Raw genomic sequence first — 18,933 nt, forward strand, 5'->3', positions numbered from 1 at the left:
CGGGGGGCCGGCGGCTCAGGGGCTCAGGGGCCGGCGGTTGGCCAGGCCGGGGGCTCGGGTCCGGCAGCTCGGGGGTCAGTGGCTCGGGGGCCGGCGGCTCGGGAGCCAGCGGTTGGCCAGGCCGGCGGCTCGGGGGCCGTTGGTCGGCCGGGGGCTCAGGCGCCTGCGGGCGGTCGGCCAGGCCGGGTCGGGGGCTTGGGGGCCGGCGGTCGGCTGGGCCGGGGGTGCTCGGCCGGGGGTCCGGGGGCCAGCAGTGCTGGGCGGGCCGACCCAGGCTGGAGACGCACCTCCTTCCCCCCCCCCTTACCTGCTTCAGGCTTCCCGCGAATCAAATATTCGCGGGAAGCAGGGGAGGGGGCGGAGTTGGGGCGGGGAAGGGGCGGGGCCGGGGGCCCGTGGAGTGTCCTCCTTTAGGAGGCTCAAAATATGGTAACCCTAAAGCTGGAGAAACTTAAAGGGGCCTCACTCGTCTAATTCACTATTGCTATCTAACAAATCTGAAATGATCAGCCAGGACACATCAGATTCAGGGCCCACTGGACTGAAGACCCATGTCCCCCACTACAACTTGAAGGTGAGAAACAATCACCCACAATAACCGCTCCTAATTGCCCAAGAATATAATTAAAATAAACAAATAAATACAGGGACTCTACTCCTGGTCTCCCCCGCTGACAGCAGCTGGTTGGTGTTTATTGAAGGCCTTGGGCTTTCAGTAACTTCTGCAGATCAAACATGAGGAAATAGGAAAAGCAGGATTTGCTGAAGGACATGAGGAGTTCCCCATGTCCCCAAGCAGCTTTGCAAGACACCCTTATGTTACCTTACACTTTGGCTAGAGCTTAGTTAGGATCAGTTGGCTTGGCATGGAGCCTACTTATGTGACCTGCAGAATTTATAGATTTAAGCACTCCTGACAACCACACAATCAAGCCTCAGGATTTAGCCCTAAAGAAACTATTTACTGGATTAAGACATATGGTTCTCTTTTTTCCTTTAAGCATAAGGCAGCCTGGCCTAACAAATGAAATCACGAAATGTCTCAACAATTTGGAGGAAATGAAGGAAATCATTAAATATAATAATTACAGTCAGGTTAATTTTTTTTTAAAGAAAATAAAGACTAATATGATTTTAATTAAATTCCAAATGATTTTCACTCAAACATTTGGATTGTTCAGTTCAATTTTCTGACTTCTAATTATCCAATAATTAAAAAAACACCCCTTTTCATAGGTGGCTACATTAAACATACACAACATTGTTTTGTTGATTTATAAACTTAACTCCCAAAAACTAACCTGAGCTGAGAAGCCACAGAAGAAGCCAAACCAGAAATGCACCAGAGTGAAGGAAAAGTTTTTGTAGAAGAAATAACACAAGAACTTGCACATTCTGAAATAGGACCACCTGCCATGAACAAGCAGGAGCTGCTTAAGGTATCTGAACTGGGCAAAGGAGTAATCGCTGGCCAAGACTGCTTGCATTCCTTCCTCACCACTGATGCCAATGCCTATGTGTGCGCCTGTAAGTAAAAAAGAAGCAGAAATATGTCTCTACTAAGTATTTGAAAAAGATGCATTCATTTGCTAAACTATCACAGCGAGCATTTTGTTTAGTGAGACATAAGTAGATGTCAGTATCCTGGGCTACTGAAACCAGGAGGTAGAAAGCAGAGAAGTTATCAGATCAACAGGAAACACCCACTGAGTTAGCATTATCATTATTATTATACTGAATCATGCACTCCTGCCTCTCACCCTCAGCATCTTGGGAAGCATTAGCCGCCTCTTTAATATAGAATAATTTTTGTTATGATTACACTGGTCTACAATTTTTGAGAAGACGGCTGCTTCAGAGATAAAATGTGCTATTTATTATGTATTTTGATGTGCTGAATTCAAATATGACAATTAAAACAACTGATTGGCTACTGTTTCTAAGATATTTAAGTTTTTACATTTTATGTCTATGTATATTGTGTAGATAGTAGAGTTTTAATCATAAATTGTAAACCTAGGTCTTTTCATGTGTTTATGGCTGCTTTACATGATAATATTTCACCTGTCCTGTTTATGTAACACTTTAAAATCAGCAAAAGGGTTATATAAATTAAATTTATTATGAAACAAAAGGCAAAAAACTATCATGTACATAGTTTAGTCCTATTCAGTGTCTACTCGGCGCTTCTTGGCTTGTCTCTTGTATTCATTAAATGGAGCATCTCTTGTCACTGTCCAGCAATAGTCTGCAAGCATTGATGGGCTCCATTTGCCCAGATAGCGTTTCTCCATTGTTGCAATGTCCTGGTGAAATCGCTCGCCGTGCTCGTCGCTCACTGCTCCGCAGTTCGGTGGAAAAAAATCTAGATGAGAGTGCAAAAAATGTATCTTTAGTGACATGTTGCAACCAAGGCTTTTGTATGCCTTGAGGAGGTTTTCCACCAACAACCTGTAGTTGTCTGCCTTGTTGTTTCTGAGAAAATTTATTGCCACTAACTGGAAGGCTTTCCAGGCTGTCTTTTCCTTGCCACGCAGTGCATGGTCAAATGCATCATCTCGAAGAAGTTCACGAATCTGAGGACCAACAAAGACACCTTCCTTTATCTTAGCTTCACTTAACCTTGGAAATTTTCCACAGAGGTACTTGAAAGCTGCTTGTGTTTTGTCAATGGCCTTGACAAAGTTCTTCATCAGACCCAGCTTGATGCGTAAGAGTGGTAACAAAATCTTCCTTGATTCAACAAGTGGTGGATGCTGACCACTTTTCCTCCCAGGCTCCAATGACTGTCGGAGTGGCCAATCTTTTTTGATGTAGTGGGAATCTCTTGCACGACTATCCCATTCGCAGAGAAAACAGCAGTACTTTGTGTATCCAGTCTGCAGACCAAGCAAGAGAGCAACAACCTTCAAATCGCCACAAAGCTGCCACTGATGTTGGTCATAGTTTATGCACCTCAAAAGTTGTTTCATGTTGTCATAGGTTTCCTTCATATGGACTGCATGACCAACTGGAATTGATGGCAAAATATTGCCATTATGCAGTAAAACAGCTTTAAGACTCGTCTTCGATGAATCAATGAACAGTCTCCACTCATCTGGATCGTGAACGATGTTGAAGGCTGCCATCACACCATCGATGTTGTTGCAGGCTACAAGATCACCTTCCATGAAGAAGAATGGGACAAAATCCTTTTGACGGTCACGGAACATGGAAACCCTAACATCACCTGCCAGGAGATTCCACTGCTGTAGTCTAGAGCCCAACAGCTCTGCCTTACTCTTCGGTAGTTCCAAATCCCTGACAAGGTCATTCATTCAGTTCACCTTGTGTTCTGAGGTGTGGTTCAGAGGAGGAGGATGGGAGAAAATGTGGGTCCTGTGACATTGATGGTTCAGGACCAGAAGTTTCATCCTCTTCCTCTTCTTCATCTGACTCAAGTGAGAATGATTCTGGTGCATCAGGAACCGGCAGTCCTTCTCCGTGGGGTACTGGGCGTATAGCTGATGGAATGTTTGGATAATGCACAGTCCACTTTTTCTTCTTTGACACGCCTTTCCCAACTGGAAGCACCATGCAGAAGTAACAATTGCTAATATGATCTGTTGGCTCTCTCCAAATCATTGGCACTGCAAAAGGCATAGATTTCCTTTTCCTGTTCAACCACTGGCGAAGATTTGTTGCACAAGTGTTGCAGCATATGTGTGGGGCCCACCTCTTGTCCTGATCTCCAATTTTGCAGCCAAAATAAAGGTGATAGGCTTTCTTAACCATAGTGGTAATACAGCGCTTTTGTGATGCAAAAGTCACTTCACCATAAACATAGCAGAAGTTATCTGCACTGTTCACACAAGTACGAGGCATCTCTGCTCACTTTGGCTAAACAGAAATGCGTCCCTTTGCAAAATCAAACACTGACAAATAAGAGAGCACGACACTGTATGATTTCTAGAGCTGATATAGGGCAATTTGTTCAGCAGAGTGATGTAAGCTTCGTTATGATTGCACCATCCATGACTTCTAGGAATAACATGATGCAATTCATATCATGTATGAGGCAATACCAGCTTCAGATTGCATCATTCATTGTTTTGCTTAAAAAGCAAGTACTGTCCAAACCCAGTCATAGATTTATTCATAGATCCAGTCAAAGATGTATTTTAGTCATTTCTGGTTTAAATTGAGATCCCTTCCCTTTATAACTCACTTATCCTCCGCCATTCCCAAGTCAAGGGTCGTATATACTGACCCAATAGCATATCTTGAAAACTAGAGCCAATCAACAATTTTAAGCATCATTTTCTTTCTCAGTGACCCAGTAAAGTTTGACTACATTTATTTCAGAAGCATTTTGGCTGTAGAGCAGTGTTATTTTTAAAGCCCCCATAACTCTCTCTTCCTCTTTCAACCACTCTTCCTTCCTTCTCTCTGGAAGAAAAAAGGTTTATTTTGTTCATTCTTTGCCAAAATAGGTGAATTGGAGGAGGGCCCTGTTGTTATTGAAGCTAACGTGGAAAACTTTTAAAATAAATAAAATTTAGTTTTTAAAAACCCAGCTCGAGATTGAGATATGGCAGTAGTCCAGTAATTGTTCACCACCCCTGTACTCAGACTGGCCTCAAACCATTCAATTTCAGTCTAATGGGCCATATTTTTTCTGAATATAAGGTGGGGCCCAACCCCGCCATTCATCTGCTTGAAGAAATGCCATTGGAATGTATGGTTCTATACAATGGCAGGATTGGGTGACAGCAAGCAGATGAGATATTGTAAGCAACCAACACAGTACATTAGCAGCTATGTAAGGCATCTTACTATTTTATTTTAAGGGCTGCCCATCAATGAATTATAAAGACAATATATTTACTGTACAACCTGCTTGCACAGTATCATATTTTAATATACAAAACATCTTCCAAGTAACTGACACTACAATACAAGAATTTACAGTAGTTACTAATGCTGTACTTGTGAACTGTATTCTGCTATGCAAATATTGTAAAATATAAGATGTTTCTTCATGGCTGTACTGCACCCTCCACTTAATCAGGACACAATTCAGTTGGGATACTTCCCAGGATAGCCAAGCTATACTACCAAGGAATTCTACTTAATTGGGATGCCAACATATGAGTAGTGGTACTCAAATAGGGATACTATGTCTTTGTAATGTTCAGAGGCTGATGGTGCTTTGACACCTTTCAAAAATCCTTGGCCTCTGCCAGTGCTTGTTTGCCAAAGCAGAAGTGTTTTAACAATCTCCCTCTAGGCTCTTTGAAACACTGATGAAAATTAACCCTTTTAAGAATGTAAATGGTACAGGACTGGTAGGATGCTGGAAGGCCCTGAATTTGGTAGTTCAATTTTAGCTCAATCTGGGTAAAAATAACTGTTGTTGTTCTGTGTGGTGGTGTTTATTTTGTAAGTGACAGACCTATAACATCTTTATTGCTTCAGAGAACCAGCAAGTTAAATGTGAGCAAAACAAAGCAATTTGAGAACCATTTCAGATACAAGCAAAAAGTGCACCACCTCGTTAGTCAGAAATTCTCCTTAATCAGAATGAAAGATGAGCAACTTGGGTATCCCAATTAAGGTGGATTCAGCAGTACGTTATTTATCAAATGCTTATAAGAAGAAGTTACTCACCTTGTGCAATAACAATGGTTCTTCGAGATGTGTGTCCCTGTGGGTGATCCACTTTAGGTGTCGGTGCGTCCCTGCACCAGAGATTTCTCGCAGCAGTACTCGGTCGGGGGAAGGGCGTGCACAGGAGTCGTCTTGTGCAGCCGTTGGCATCTCCTGTAGCGCGCACACCCCCGACTGTCCCCTCCGTTCCTTCTCTACCGCAGAGCTTGGCGTGAACTCCAAAGTAGAGGGGAGGAGGAGGGACACACATCTTGAAGAACCATCGTTACTGCACAAGGTGAGTAACTTCTTCTTCGAGTGGTGTCCCTGTGGGTGCTCCACGCTAGGTGCTTGTAGAGCAGTACCCCACCAGGGGTGGTAGGGGTTTGGAGTTATGTATAAGTGTGTGATGAGAGCACTGTCAGGCCAACGATAGAGTCTGAGACAAGGCCTGGGTCATAGCGTAATGCTTTGCAAAAGTGTGCTCCGATGTCCAGGTTGCAGCTCTTCAAATATCTATTAAGGGGGACATTGTTCAAGAATGTAATCCATGTTGCCATGGCTCGTGTTGAGTGGGATCTGATGCCCAGGGGGGGTTCTTTGTGATGCAGTGGTAGCAAGTTTGAATATAGGTAGAGACCCATTTGGAGAGTCTCTGGGTCACTACTGTAGAGCCCTTGGAGCGCTCTGCTGTAGAGACGAAGTCTTGGTGACTTTCAAAATGGTTTAGTTCTGTCCAAGTAGAAGGCTACAGCCAGTCTGACATCTAGCATGTGCAACGTTGCTTCTCGAGAGTTGTTATGTGGCTTGGGATAGAAGGCAGGTAACTGTATAGTTTGGTTAATATGAAAATTTATAGCCACTTGAGCAAGAATTTTGGGTGAGGACATAACATGATTTTGTCTTTGGTAAATACAGTGTACGGTGGTTCAGCCAACAATGCTCCTATTTCGCTGAAATGTCTGGCAGACGTGTTTGTCACTAGGAATGCGACTTTCATTGACATATGTAGGAGTGAGCAGGTTGCTAGAGGTTCGAAGGGTGGTCTTGTGAGATATTTGAACACAAGATGGCGGTGCAGGTTGGCATACTTCTAGGTACATGTTCTGCATACCTGCTAGAAAGCATGGTGTAATCGGGTGACCGAATATTGAAGCCCCTTTTATCTGCTCATGGAGGGCCGTGATGGCAGCCAGGTGTACTTTAATAGAACTTATGGCTAACCCCATTTCCTTCAGTTCTAGTAGGTAGTCTAGGATCATAGATAGAGGTGCAGTGGTCGTGTCCAGCTGTTTTTGCTGACGCCAAAGGGAGAATCTTCTCCACTTGTGGCAGTAAGTATTTCTAGTGGTGAGGTGACGGCTATTTAGTAATACCTGTTTTACTTTCTCTGAACAGTTCAATTCCCCATGTTGGAACCAGAGAGGAGCCACCTTTTGAGATGGAGTTTCACTGGCTCTGGATGGAGCGTCAGGCCCTTGTTCTGGGACAGGAGGGCCGTCCGGAAGGGCAGCGGTTGTGGGCACATACTGCTAGACTTGAGAGACACGGAAACCAAGTCTGTATGAGCCATGTGGGGACAATGAGAATGATGTATGCTCTGTCGAGTTGAATCTTGCAGATGACCCAGGATCAGTGGTATCAGCGGGAAGGTGTACATGAGTGATGCGTTCCACAGGATGAGGAAGGCATCCCCTAACGATCCCGGTGACAGGCCTGTCCTGGAGCAAAATAGTGGACATTTGTGATTTGTTGCTGAGATGAAAAGGTCGATTACTGGGTGACCCCATTTTTGGAATATCGTTCCGAGAACACTGTTGTGGATTTTCCACTCATGTTCCTGTGAGAAGTGCCTGCTGAGGTTGTCGGCTGTAGTGTTTTGGCACCCTGGTAGGTATGATGCTGTGATGTTTATATTGATGCGGATGTATAAGTTCTATAAATTCATGGCTTCTACGCATAGCAAGTGAGACCTGTCTCCTCCTTGGTGATTGATGTAAAACATGCACGCCACATTGTCGGTGAGAATAGAGATTGAGGTTTCTCGTATGAGTGGGAGGAAGTGTCGGCATGCATTGTGTACCGCGCGGAGTTCCGGGAGATTGATATGTAGTTGGGTTTCCATCGCAGACCACTTGCCTTGTACATTGTGATGACCCAATTGGGCACCCCAACCTATCAGGGAGACATCTGTTGTAATAGTCACTGATGGGGGGGTCTTGTTGAAAGGGAATCCTGGAGCATGCCTTCCCTGGTGGTGTCCACCATTGTAGGGGGAGGATAACCCTTGGTGGTAGTGTCACACATCTGTTGAGAGAGTGTTTGCTGGGAGTATAGACCATGCTCAACCAGTGCTGCAGACAGCGTGTATGGAGTCTGGCATACTTTGCTATGAAAGTCGTAGCTGCCATATGTCCCAGAATCTGAAGGCATGTCCTCACTGAAGTTTGTGGACTGATGGTCACTGTGGAAATAAGATTGGTCAATGTAGTGAATCTGTGGTTTGGCAATATTGCCTTGGCTTGTATGGAGTCTAGGTCAGCTCCGATAAATTCCAATTGCTGGGTTGGTTCCAGGGTGGATTTCTTTTCGTTTCTCTGTAGACCTAGCTGGTGAAATAGGTTTCTTGTGGTTTCTTGTCGATTGGCACCCTTGAGGAGGCAATCATCCAAATAGGGGAAGATTATGACTCCTTTGTGTCGAAAATGTGCTGCTACTACCGCAAGCATTTTTGAGAATACATGGGGAGCGGTGGACAGTCTGAAGGGAAGGATCCTGTATTGGCAGTGGTTGGGTCCTACTGTGAACCCCAGGAACCATCTGTGGGCATGGAAGTATGCATCTCTCGGAATTGATGTGGTACTGGTTCTACAGTACCCAGCAGTAGGAGGTGGTCTACTTCCTGTTGTAGAAGGTGATTGTGAGAGGGGTCCCTGAAGAGGGACGGAGAAGGGGGGAGGGTAGCGGGGATAGCTGCGAAAGGAATGGTGTAGCCAGTTTGTATGATCTCCAAAACCCATTGATCTGTGGTTATTGCAGTCCAGGCAGGGTAAAATGGGTGTAGGCGGTGACCAAAATTGTGGGATGGGGTATCTGTTGGCGCTAGAGGTGTGGGGAGGTTGTGCATACCCTCGACCAAGACTTCAAAATTTTGGCTTAGATGCAGATGGACGGGCAGACGAGGCCTGGTTCTGTGGAGCTCGTCGTCTCTGAGCCCATTGTTTGAGTCTGTTCTGAGTGAAGTATCGTGGTTGCTGACAGTTAAATGAGGTGTCTCGTGACCTCTGGTATGGTGTAAAGCGAGGGCATTTGTCAGGCGGTGGGTGTATGCAGAATTGCTTGGGAGGCCTTCCTGGTATGGAGGAAACATCTGTTTGAGATGAGAATAGTTTATCCCTATCAAAGGGGAGGTCCTCCACTTTTGGTTGTAGTTCTTTTGGAATTCCCAAAGCCTGCAACCATGATATTCTTCTCATAACCACAGCTATTGCAGTTGTTTGGGCAGCTCTGTCCGCTACATCCATTGAGGCTTGTAGCGCTGTGCAGGCTATTAACTGACCCTCGTTGATAATGGCATTGAGTTGAGGATGTTTATGCTCGGGGAGGTCCTCCATGAGATCTTGTATTTTACTATAGTTAGAGTAGTCGTAATTTGGCAACTCTGAGCAGAAGGGTGGCTGATGAGTAAACTTTCCACCCAAAAAGGTCCAGTCTCTTGTGTTCTTTATCTTGCAGTGAGGAGTGGAAATGAGGCTATTTACTGCACTGATTAGCAGCCTTTACTAACAGACAGCAGGCTTGAGGGTGTGAAAACAAAAAATCCACGTCTTAGATTTTTAACAACTTATGTTGTTTCTCCTGCACCTCATGTAAGGCAATTTCTTGGCTGTTTGATACTCTTTTGAAGAGTTCTTGGAACTGTTTCAGGTCATCTGGTGCCGTAGGGGTAGACGGCGTCACCGCTTCATCTGGTGCGGAAGATGAGTGTGGGGCAGGTGGTGAATCATCCAGGTCTTCCTGTGATAGTATCTCTTCCTCTTCTATCTCTGTCTCGGGGTCAGAGGTTTCTCTGTGTGTTAGGCTTCACAGCGTTCCATGTAGGTCTCATCTGTGATGGGGATGAACGTTGAGAGGAGAGGTGCTATGTAGCTCGGGGAGTGTTCAGTGATGAGCAGTGCTGACTGCCAGGGCCCAAGCAGCGAAGCAGGGGGCAAAAAAGCCAATCAGCGACACTTCGGTGGCAGCTCGATCGCGCCGCTTTATTCTTCTGTGGCAATTCGGCGGCGGGTCCTTCGCCCCCTCTCTTCCTCTTCAGCAGCATTTTGGCGGCAGCTCAAAGAGGAGGAGAGGGACTGAGGGACCCACCGCCAAATTGCCGCTGAAGACCCGGACGTGCCGCCCCCCTTTCCATTGGCCGCCCCAAGCACCTGCTTCATTCGCTGGTGCCTGGAGCCGGCCCTGGTGACTGTGGTGCTGAAGAAACCGCTATGTCCTCAGTATGCAGGAGTCGCGCTGGTCCCACCTTGGTGTTGCGGTCAACTGTTGGAATGCTGACCAGTGCCGGGTTTGGCTTATTAGCCGGCATCAAGTCTTCGGTCAGTGCCAGTGGCAGCAACATTGATCACGGTGCTGCTGCCTGTGCCAAGCTCTGCACTGGGGTAGTCGGTGCCATGAAGGAGACTTGATGTCTCAGCTCCAGTGCCGCGCGTTGGGGCTCAGCAGGGGTCCGCTGAGGGACGGTGTTGGAGGAGTCCGGTGCCTCATAAGTGCTCACTCTGGATGAGTGGAGCACTGAAGGTAAAGACCTCGCTGGGAAAGATCTCTTTTTCTAAGAGACCCTTGCTGGAGAGGTCAAGGCTCGCTTCCTGAGTTTTGGAAGTCGGAGCCTTACCAGAGCTCAGGGATCTCGGTTTATGAGACATCCCGTAGGACGTCTCTTGCGGAGGTTGGAGGGATTTCTCCAGCAGAAGCATTTTCAAGCGGAGATCCTTGTCATGTCTTGCCCTTGTGGTTAAGTTGGGGCAGTGTAAGCATTTCTGGGAGATATGAGTTTCTCCCAGACAGCGAATGCAGCATGTGTGGCTGTCAGAGACTAGGATTGGTTCACAGCAGGAGTCACACTTTTTAAATCCTGTTGAGCCGGGCATGACTGCAGTTAAGCCTCTCCTGCCTCTCGAGAGATAAGGGTGGGAGTTAATTGTAATGGTAAACTGTAGAAACTGTTCCCAAAGGGGGAGTTAAGCAGAGAAAAAGTCTTCTTCTTTCTTTCTCCCCCCCCCCTTTTTTTTTTTTTGAAGAAAAACCTTTAAGAGGAACTAACAAAATTATGTAACTATGTATAGACTAAGACTAACTAAACAATGTAACTAAGCATAGACTAATAAGTTCCTATGTAACTTGTAACTTTTTTTTTCTTTCAGAAAGTATCTCCGTCTGCAGCCGAAGACGGTTGAGAAGGAACTGAGGGGACGGTCGGGGGTGCGTGCACCAGAAGGTGCCTACGGCTGCACAAGTCGACTCCTGTGCGCGCCCCTTCCCCGACTGAGTACAGCTGCGAGAAATCTCTGGCACAGAGACGAAGCGACACATAGAGTGGAGCACCCACAGGGACACCACTTGAAGAAGAAATATGAATTCATTGATAGGAAAACAGTATGTTATTGGCATTTCTATTTATGCTTTTAACTGAACATTATGACACAACTTCCTCTTACTTTTGATCATGCTAATGTCATTGGCTCCATCTCCGATGGCCAAGGTGACTGCTTTCCTGTGCTTCTTAACCAGCTCTACCACTTGTGCTTTTTGTAAGGGAGTCGCTCGACAGCAAATCACAGTTTTACACATGCAGGCAACTTCCACAAATTCATTCTCCAGATCAGCCTCAAGTGCATAAGCCTGAAATACAAAATATTCCCTATCAGAATACTGGATCTGTAGCTATAATCAATAGAAGATGTGATGGGTCGGAAATGAGAATTCTTTGCATATAATAAATATTATTTGCATATTCTTTGCATATAATAAATAGAATATATCACTTTTAAATAAAATAATTTCAAAAGTTTTTTTAAATAGCTGAAGCCTTTAGTGGAAGATACTACACATCTCCAGTAAACACAATAAATCAGTCTCATAAGTGTATACATATAATCCTAACACACAATGTGAGCAAAGCTACATTTTGTTGTAAAATACTTGATTTAATTACACGTTCAATACAAATATTAACAAAGGGGGAAGAAATAACCTAAAATTGGATACATTAAGTTATTTCAGTCCAGCACTTGACTTTCCAGCTAACTTTATGAGAATTTAAAATGGCCTAATCCAGTGAATCATCAGCTCTGCTGCAAGTGTTTAGTTGCAGATATTCAATGTATCTTTATGGTTCAGCACCCCTGGAGCCTCTTCACAATTCAGACACAGTAAAATGCTGGCAACTATCGTTAAATAATGTCTGGCCAAACTCTGTGGTCTGCCTCTGCCTTTGGATTGACATGTAGCTAGTCCAACTGTATGTGGCATGTGAGCAGGGTCACTGGAAAAATGTATAAAATGTTCCCATTTTGACATATATTGTGCAGTTTCATTTACTGTGTGACAATTTTTCCATTAAAATGTAGGAGGGACAGAAAACCTTCTGAAAGCCCCAGGCAAGAAAAGGACAGGGATCTCTTCAAAATCATGGGAGAGGAAAAACTTCAGGTCATTGGTTTAGATATTATGGAGATGGGGATTGGGGGGGAGAATACACAAGGAATGGGGAAAAGATCTTTGAAAGGGCTCAGGGGAAAGGGCTAAGGCATGAGCAGGTTGCCTTTTAGATATCTCCGAACAAAAAGGGTAACTAGAAACTTTATCTTCTTTGCCAATTCTAATTTTAAACTCTGCCAAAACCGGCAAACATCCATTGCTCTTCCCATTCCTTTGACTCTCTGAAGAGACTGCCAATGAGGGTGCCACTTAATCCCAGTGATGGTGCTTGCTGGAGGTGTTCACAACTGAGCTAGTGTCTTATTCTAATCTCTTGACAGAGGCTGCTAAACAGTTCTGAGATGATATTGAAGCCACAAATCTGGGTACAGAAGAAAAATAGTTTCTGCAGACTCATGACCTTTCTGCTGGAGAGGATAATCTGCCCTAGAGCGGAGATCTGCAACTTTCCATAACTTTCACAGTGTAGAAAGCAACACATTCTTATGTCTGGAATGCAGCTGGAGAGAGCCATGCATACTTAGAACTACCTTAAATGGCTGAGGATCTTATGGAAAAGCTTAAACAATATTCCCATTTACTACTTCTTTTTCTATTAAGAAACTGTCTGAAGGCAGAACCATTCTTAATCTCAATTTTTAAAAAAGAAAATAAAGATCAAAATATATGAACGTTCAAAGATTATCATGTATCTTCATGAGCGGCTAATTTCTCAAAAGTGAAGCCTGCGCTTTTAACTCTCTTAAGTTAGAGAGTCAGAAGATCGTTTTGATACTTGTTCAAGATTTCGAACCTGAACTACATTAAAGTAATGTAAGTTTATTCTATTATGACAAGAACCAGATTTCCTAATCAAAGCAAATTGTTTTGGCATCCCTGTAAGATGCTGATATTTAGAAAACCCACTGGAGGTATCTTAATGACATTAATTTGGTGCAGTAATTATTTTAAGGTCAGGTTGTGCTCTCAAACAACAAACATCAGGAAAAAAAAAACAGCATTACATCTGCCTAATTGCATTCCCTTAATTAATTGGCATTGATTTGTGATATTCCCCTCACACAAGTACTTAAACAATAATAGCAGTGGTCTATGTCTAGTTAAGAAGGGATAAGATTGTGTGAACTAGTTCTTACTATGGGGCCTTCTCCACTGTGGCAGTTATTAAAAAAAGCTGTACAGAGTTACTCATTTGATTTCTCTTCCATACACATCCAAAAGTTAAGACGTAATTTTTAATTGTTTCTTGCAATTATGTCAGCCTTTGTTTTTAGCTTTCTTATGAAACCATTTTAGAGTTTGGAGAGAAATCCGTCATCGTTAGAAAACAAAACAGACATTATTTGGGTTGGGAAGGAAAGGACAAAACCTGAAAAAACTGACTTACCAGACTATGTCCATTTATGACTAATGCATAATCACCAATGACAGTTTCTTCCAAGACTGCGCCCTGCTTTGATTCTTGCATTTTTTCACAAAATACATGACCATTGGAAAGGTCTTTGCTTTGTCCAAACAAATGTTCTTTCGCTTTCCTTAAAAGAAAAAAGGAATATGTTATTATTAATTTTAATCAGACAATGATTTAGAGCTAATTTCAGTTCTGCTGTAATTAATATTACATAAGAGCGAATGTCAGTAGGCAAGAAGAATATTTCTTTTACGTGATGAAGATACTGTAGTACAGTGGTTCTCAAACTAGGGCTGCTGTTTGTTCAGGGAAAGCCCCTGGTGGGCTGGGCCGGTTTGTTTACCTGCCGCGTCCGCAGGTTCTGCCGATCGCGGCTCCCAGTGGCTGCGGTTCGCTGCTCCAGGCCAATGGGAGCTGCGGGAAGTGGCGGCCAGTACATCTTTTGGCCCACGCCGCTTCCTGCAGCTCTCATTGGCCTGGAGCAGTGAACCTCGGTCAGTGGGAGCCGCGATCGGCCAAACCTGCGGACACGGCAGGTAAACAAATCGGCCCGGCCTGTCAGGGGCTTTCCCTGAACAAGCGGCAGCCCTAGTTTGAGAACCACTGCTGTAGTGTGTTTAAAATCTAAGGAAGTAGGTTGTGTAGGTATGGCGGTAAGACAATATTCTTGAGTGTTTTTAAATAACTTAGAAGTTTAATAGCAATCTTGATCTGAGTTTGACCGGAGTGATTTATCATTAATTGGTATTAAGATTTTCCAGGCTTAGAGGAAAGATAGGTTTGGCACAGAAAATGCTGTAGTTACATTTACAGGAGCAAAGAATGAGGAGAAATTCTTTTTCCAGGAATTCTGGGCAACGTGTTTATTTTATTTTGTAAAACAAAAAAAATATACAATTTCAGAATAGCGTAAACTGTGACCTTTTACAAATTACAGTACAAGTCCATTTATAGAAGTAAACTTATTTAGCAACTCTAGGTCATAAGCAGAGATAGCCAAAAAACAACACATTGGAATGTTGTGAAAATTTGGATCATAAGTTAATAACTCTAGTCTATATCCCTATAACCAGTTGAACCAACCCCTCACCTGGGCTCTGCAACGCTCTCCAACTGGCCTCTGGAAGAAGTGGCACCACCGGCTACTACAGCTATCCATAGGGTGATGCCTTTACAGTTCCCTGATGTTACTGGAGTGTCTTTGTACAGATTAGGCTCCCCTTTTAGTTGTGGGCTATGTTCTTTATCATGGTCCTAGATTTAAATTTTGCCCACAGTCCTTTTATTGCAAACTCCTCTTGGTTTTTCATAAAATTGTCATACAATTGCTTTATTTGAGATTTTTTTTCTGAAGGTTAATTACTATCACTTTCTGGAAATTTTGTATGCATGCAATATTGTGGGTGAGGTAATATCTTATTTGACCAGCTTCTGCTGATGAGAGGGACAAGCTTTCTGCACTTCCACAGTGCTCTTCTTCAGGTCTGGGAAAAAGAAGAGCTCTCTGTGAGCTCAAACGCTTGTCTCTCTCACTGTTGGAAGTTGGTCCAATAAAAGATACTATCTTACCCACTTTGTCCCTCTAATATCCTGGGACCAACAGGGCTACAACAACATTGTATATATTGTGACAGATGTGGGACGACTCTGTAATAATTTATAAATGGTGTATGTTGACCTGCATACTTTATTGTATGAATACACTGATTTAGTTTAATAGCAGACCATAAGGAAAAACAAGCAGGAAGGGAAGAATAGGTCAATATAGGCCACCCCTCATCTAATATGTGAGGGCTGATACAGCATAGTGGCAGAGCCATAGGTTCTGTGGAGTCTGGCTGGACCTCCTAGTTGAGCCTACCAAACTGGTTTTGTCCAGAAGAGCTAAAGCCAGGCAATAACAAAGGAAACGGATTATAAGGGACTCTCTCTCTCCAAAGAGGAGGTACTTGTTGGGGAGCTATTCAAGGAAACCAGACTGGCACAAGAACCTTCTCAGATGTCTGAAGACGTTAGGCCCATCTAGGCAACTATCACTGGATGGTAGGGCTTTAGGGAAGACAGACACGTATCAACTGTTTGTTGTTTTAAAATCCTTTTTCTCTCAATGCTTTGTTCCTACTCTTAAAATAAACAATATTTAAGAAGGCTGTTTTGTCACTGAATACCAGTGGCCACAAACTCCTGAAGAGAACAGCTAGTGTCAAACCCAGTCAGATCTGCTGGGTAAGTACAATTGATCCTCAGTGTAACATACCCCACGGCACAGAGTGGGAGACACAGGCTAACAACTGAAAGGGTGCACTCTGAGACTAGAAAAGAGAGAGAGAGAGAGAGGTGCAGATAGCCCTGAAACCATGGCATATATTTCTATATATTTTCCTTAGATTATGACTTTGTATATGAAATATTCTGTGACATAAGGGCCTGCAATAACATTTAATAGGCCCTGATCCTGCAAAGACTTCACCATGTGTGTAGCTTTGTGCATATGAGTGCTACTATTTACTTCATCAGCGGTTACTCACAGGCCTAAAATTATATACATGCTGAAGTTTTTGCAGGATCAGGCTTTTATATTAAGACAAAAAAAACCTTTTAGGCACATGAAGAGGAAGATGAATTTAAAGTGGAGACTTTTTATATGGATTATCTAAAAATCTTCTAATTAACAGAATTTTGAAAATAATCTCTCTTCTGGGTTCTATATAGTAATGTATGAATTATTCATAAATTTGAATTTTCATACTATTGACCAAGATATTAACAGTTGCTATTGAACAGTGATATGTCAAATGTCTGAATTTGATATTTTGCTTTTTCCCCCTTTTTTTCCCTTTCATGAACTATGGTTTACTATTTAGCTTTGAATATTTTTCAAATTTATTTTATTTTTAATATTCGCTTGTCTTTTTAGATTTAGAAAAATAATACACAGTTGCTCTACAAGAATCTGGTCTGAACAGACCCTTAAACTTTTAAGAAGTTCAGATCAGAATACTGATCTGAGCTTTGTGGCTCAGATCACAATGTTTAATATGACATGTTTTATAAATCTATGTTCATTTTTTGAAAAAAGTTTCAATTATTGGTTCAGTGAATAAGTTGTTTTCTAAACAAGAGGCAGCTTCTGCATAAAATACCAAAATAAATATGCTGCTCACCAGAGTCCAGGATTTTCTTATTTATTTACAATGTCTGCAGTAAAAGATAGCATACTTTTACTTAAAATACCCAAATCTAGTCTGTATTTGCAGGATATCATGGTGCTATATGCCTATTTCCAGAACAACATGTCTATTATGCAATGGAGACAAGGAGTACCACAGCAGTGATGCAGCTGGTCTCCTGGGAAAGGGTGTCTTCTTTGTTCTTTGAAGGCCACCTGGCGGTTGAACTGGAAATGGCACAGAGACAACCAGTGCATTCCATCCCAAAATCATGATAAGGGTAAAGTCAAGGTGCTTTACACAGGAAATAAAAGATGACACCAGAATGAAACAATAGATAAGTATGCATGTTGTGAGAGAAGAGGAACTGATACTAAAGAAGCCACTAATAAATGTCCTCGGGGGGGAAGAAAAACTTGCATTCTGGCACAAACCTGAATTCAGAAAATATACATATTAAATAACTTATTTTGTTACCCATTTTCTGTCTTACTGAAGATGTGTCTTAACACTAACTTTGATCTAAGCATCATCTTCTATTGGATCCCGCACTGAAATCAAACCACAGTGTTTACAAAATCATCATATACAGCCATGGAAATGACTATAATATCATAAATTCAGTATTAAAAACTTCAGTGGAGGGAGAAATTTTAAAACTCTTAAGTTCCTTTGGCTTGGGAGAATCAGACAGTTTGTTTTAGAACATCAAATCAGGAAATACCCACTACCTACATAAAGAGTTAAAAGTTGGAGGTGATAGGCCACTTGTTCTATTAGAAAGTTTATATAGATAATTCTCTCCATTCTCTAACCATATATTTTAGCTTCAGTGACACAATATACTGTGCATGCAGACTTCCTAGATGTGTTTCTCAGAAACAAATATGAGTATTTGTGGGTTTCCTGTTTAATTAAGTCCTTTTCCAGTCTGTACTACTGACTCAATTTCTGCTCTCCTTCATCAGTAGCCTATTCCCAAAAGGGTAAAATGCAAGCCAGGATTTACTTGTATTCAGTGATGCTCTCAGATACATGGTGGAATTCATACGGGTTCACATATCCAAGGGCAGCACTGCCTTTTGTTAACTAAAGCTTTTCTTCTACACCATTTGATAACTGGAATTACATATGGATATGTAGTTATTTACATTGCACAATGCAACTACATCACCCAACTTTTTGACAATCTTTTGACTATACAAACCACAGTACACATTTGTACCTCATTTCTGCCTATCTTCCATGTTTCCAAGATATTTTTTAAAAAGGAAGAATCATTTACTCTGTTTCACCATGTCCATATTTGGTTTCCACACTGCTTTCTTGCTTGAATCCCTGGCCTAATGCTCTATGAGTGATTTTCACCCCCCACCCCTGCACCAAGCTCGACAATTCATACCCAAATTGATTCCTACATAAATAGTTTATGCAAAAATAGAACCCATGTTAACATAACTCATTTTCATTGAATCAAGGCCATATATAATGTATAATGCTTAACCAAATTACACAAATCACAAAAGGCTAAAAAAAAAAAAAAGTGTTTGTTTACTTAAACGGTTGTATTATGTAGTTTCCCATTATTCAGATTGAAGATATATTAGTTATAAGAATAGGTTGGGACTGAAATGCCCAAACCACTTGGCTGGTGCTAAAATACCAAGGGATAATTAGGTAAACTGATGCCTTGTTTGTCTGATACCCAAAATAGGCAAGAATTTTATGTCCATGGTAATTACAGAAAAAATTAGAAATTGCTATGTTTGGCTCTAGTGCAAGTAGAAAAAAAATACATAGAAATGCAAAAGAGACACAAATAAGAGAACTGAGAAGGAACAAAATTCTAAACTTCACTGAGGAAAAGTAGAAGGGAGAGAAAGGCATGGCCTACAGATCTTTAAACACATCTATTCAGTACGCTGTCTGGAAAAGATGGAAGGATGCGGCTGCCTGTAAGGCATTTTCCATATTCTAGTAAAATTATAATAAAACACTGTAGAAAGT

The 18,933-nt window shown here is 42.5% G+C and overlaps 1 protein-coding gene across 1 annotated transcript in view; it reads right to left on the minus strand.

Moving 5' to 3' along the window:
• ATP8B4 (ATPase phospholipid transporting 8B4 (putative)) overlaps positions 1–18,933 on the minus strand; it is a 201,471-nt gene that overhangs the window by 20,403 nt on the left and 162,135 nt on the right. Inside the window, 3 exon segments of the mRNA XM_034784937.1 lie at positions 1,302–1,525; positions 11,343–11,526; positions 13,733–13,880. Of these exon segments, the coding sequence (XP_034640828.1) occupies positions 1,302–1,525; positions 11,343–11,526; positions 13,733–13,880 (556 nt within the window).

Source organism: Trachemys scripta, chromosome 10 (genome assembly GCF_013100865.1).
Source record: "Trachemys scripta elegans isolate TJP31775 chromosome 10, CAS_Tse_1.0, whole genome shotgun sequence".
Classification (NCBI taxonomy): Eukaryota; Metazoa; Chordata; order Testudines; family Emydidae; genus Trachemys; species Trachemys scripta.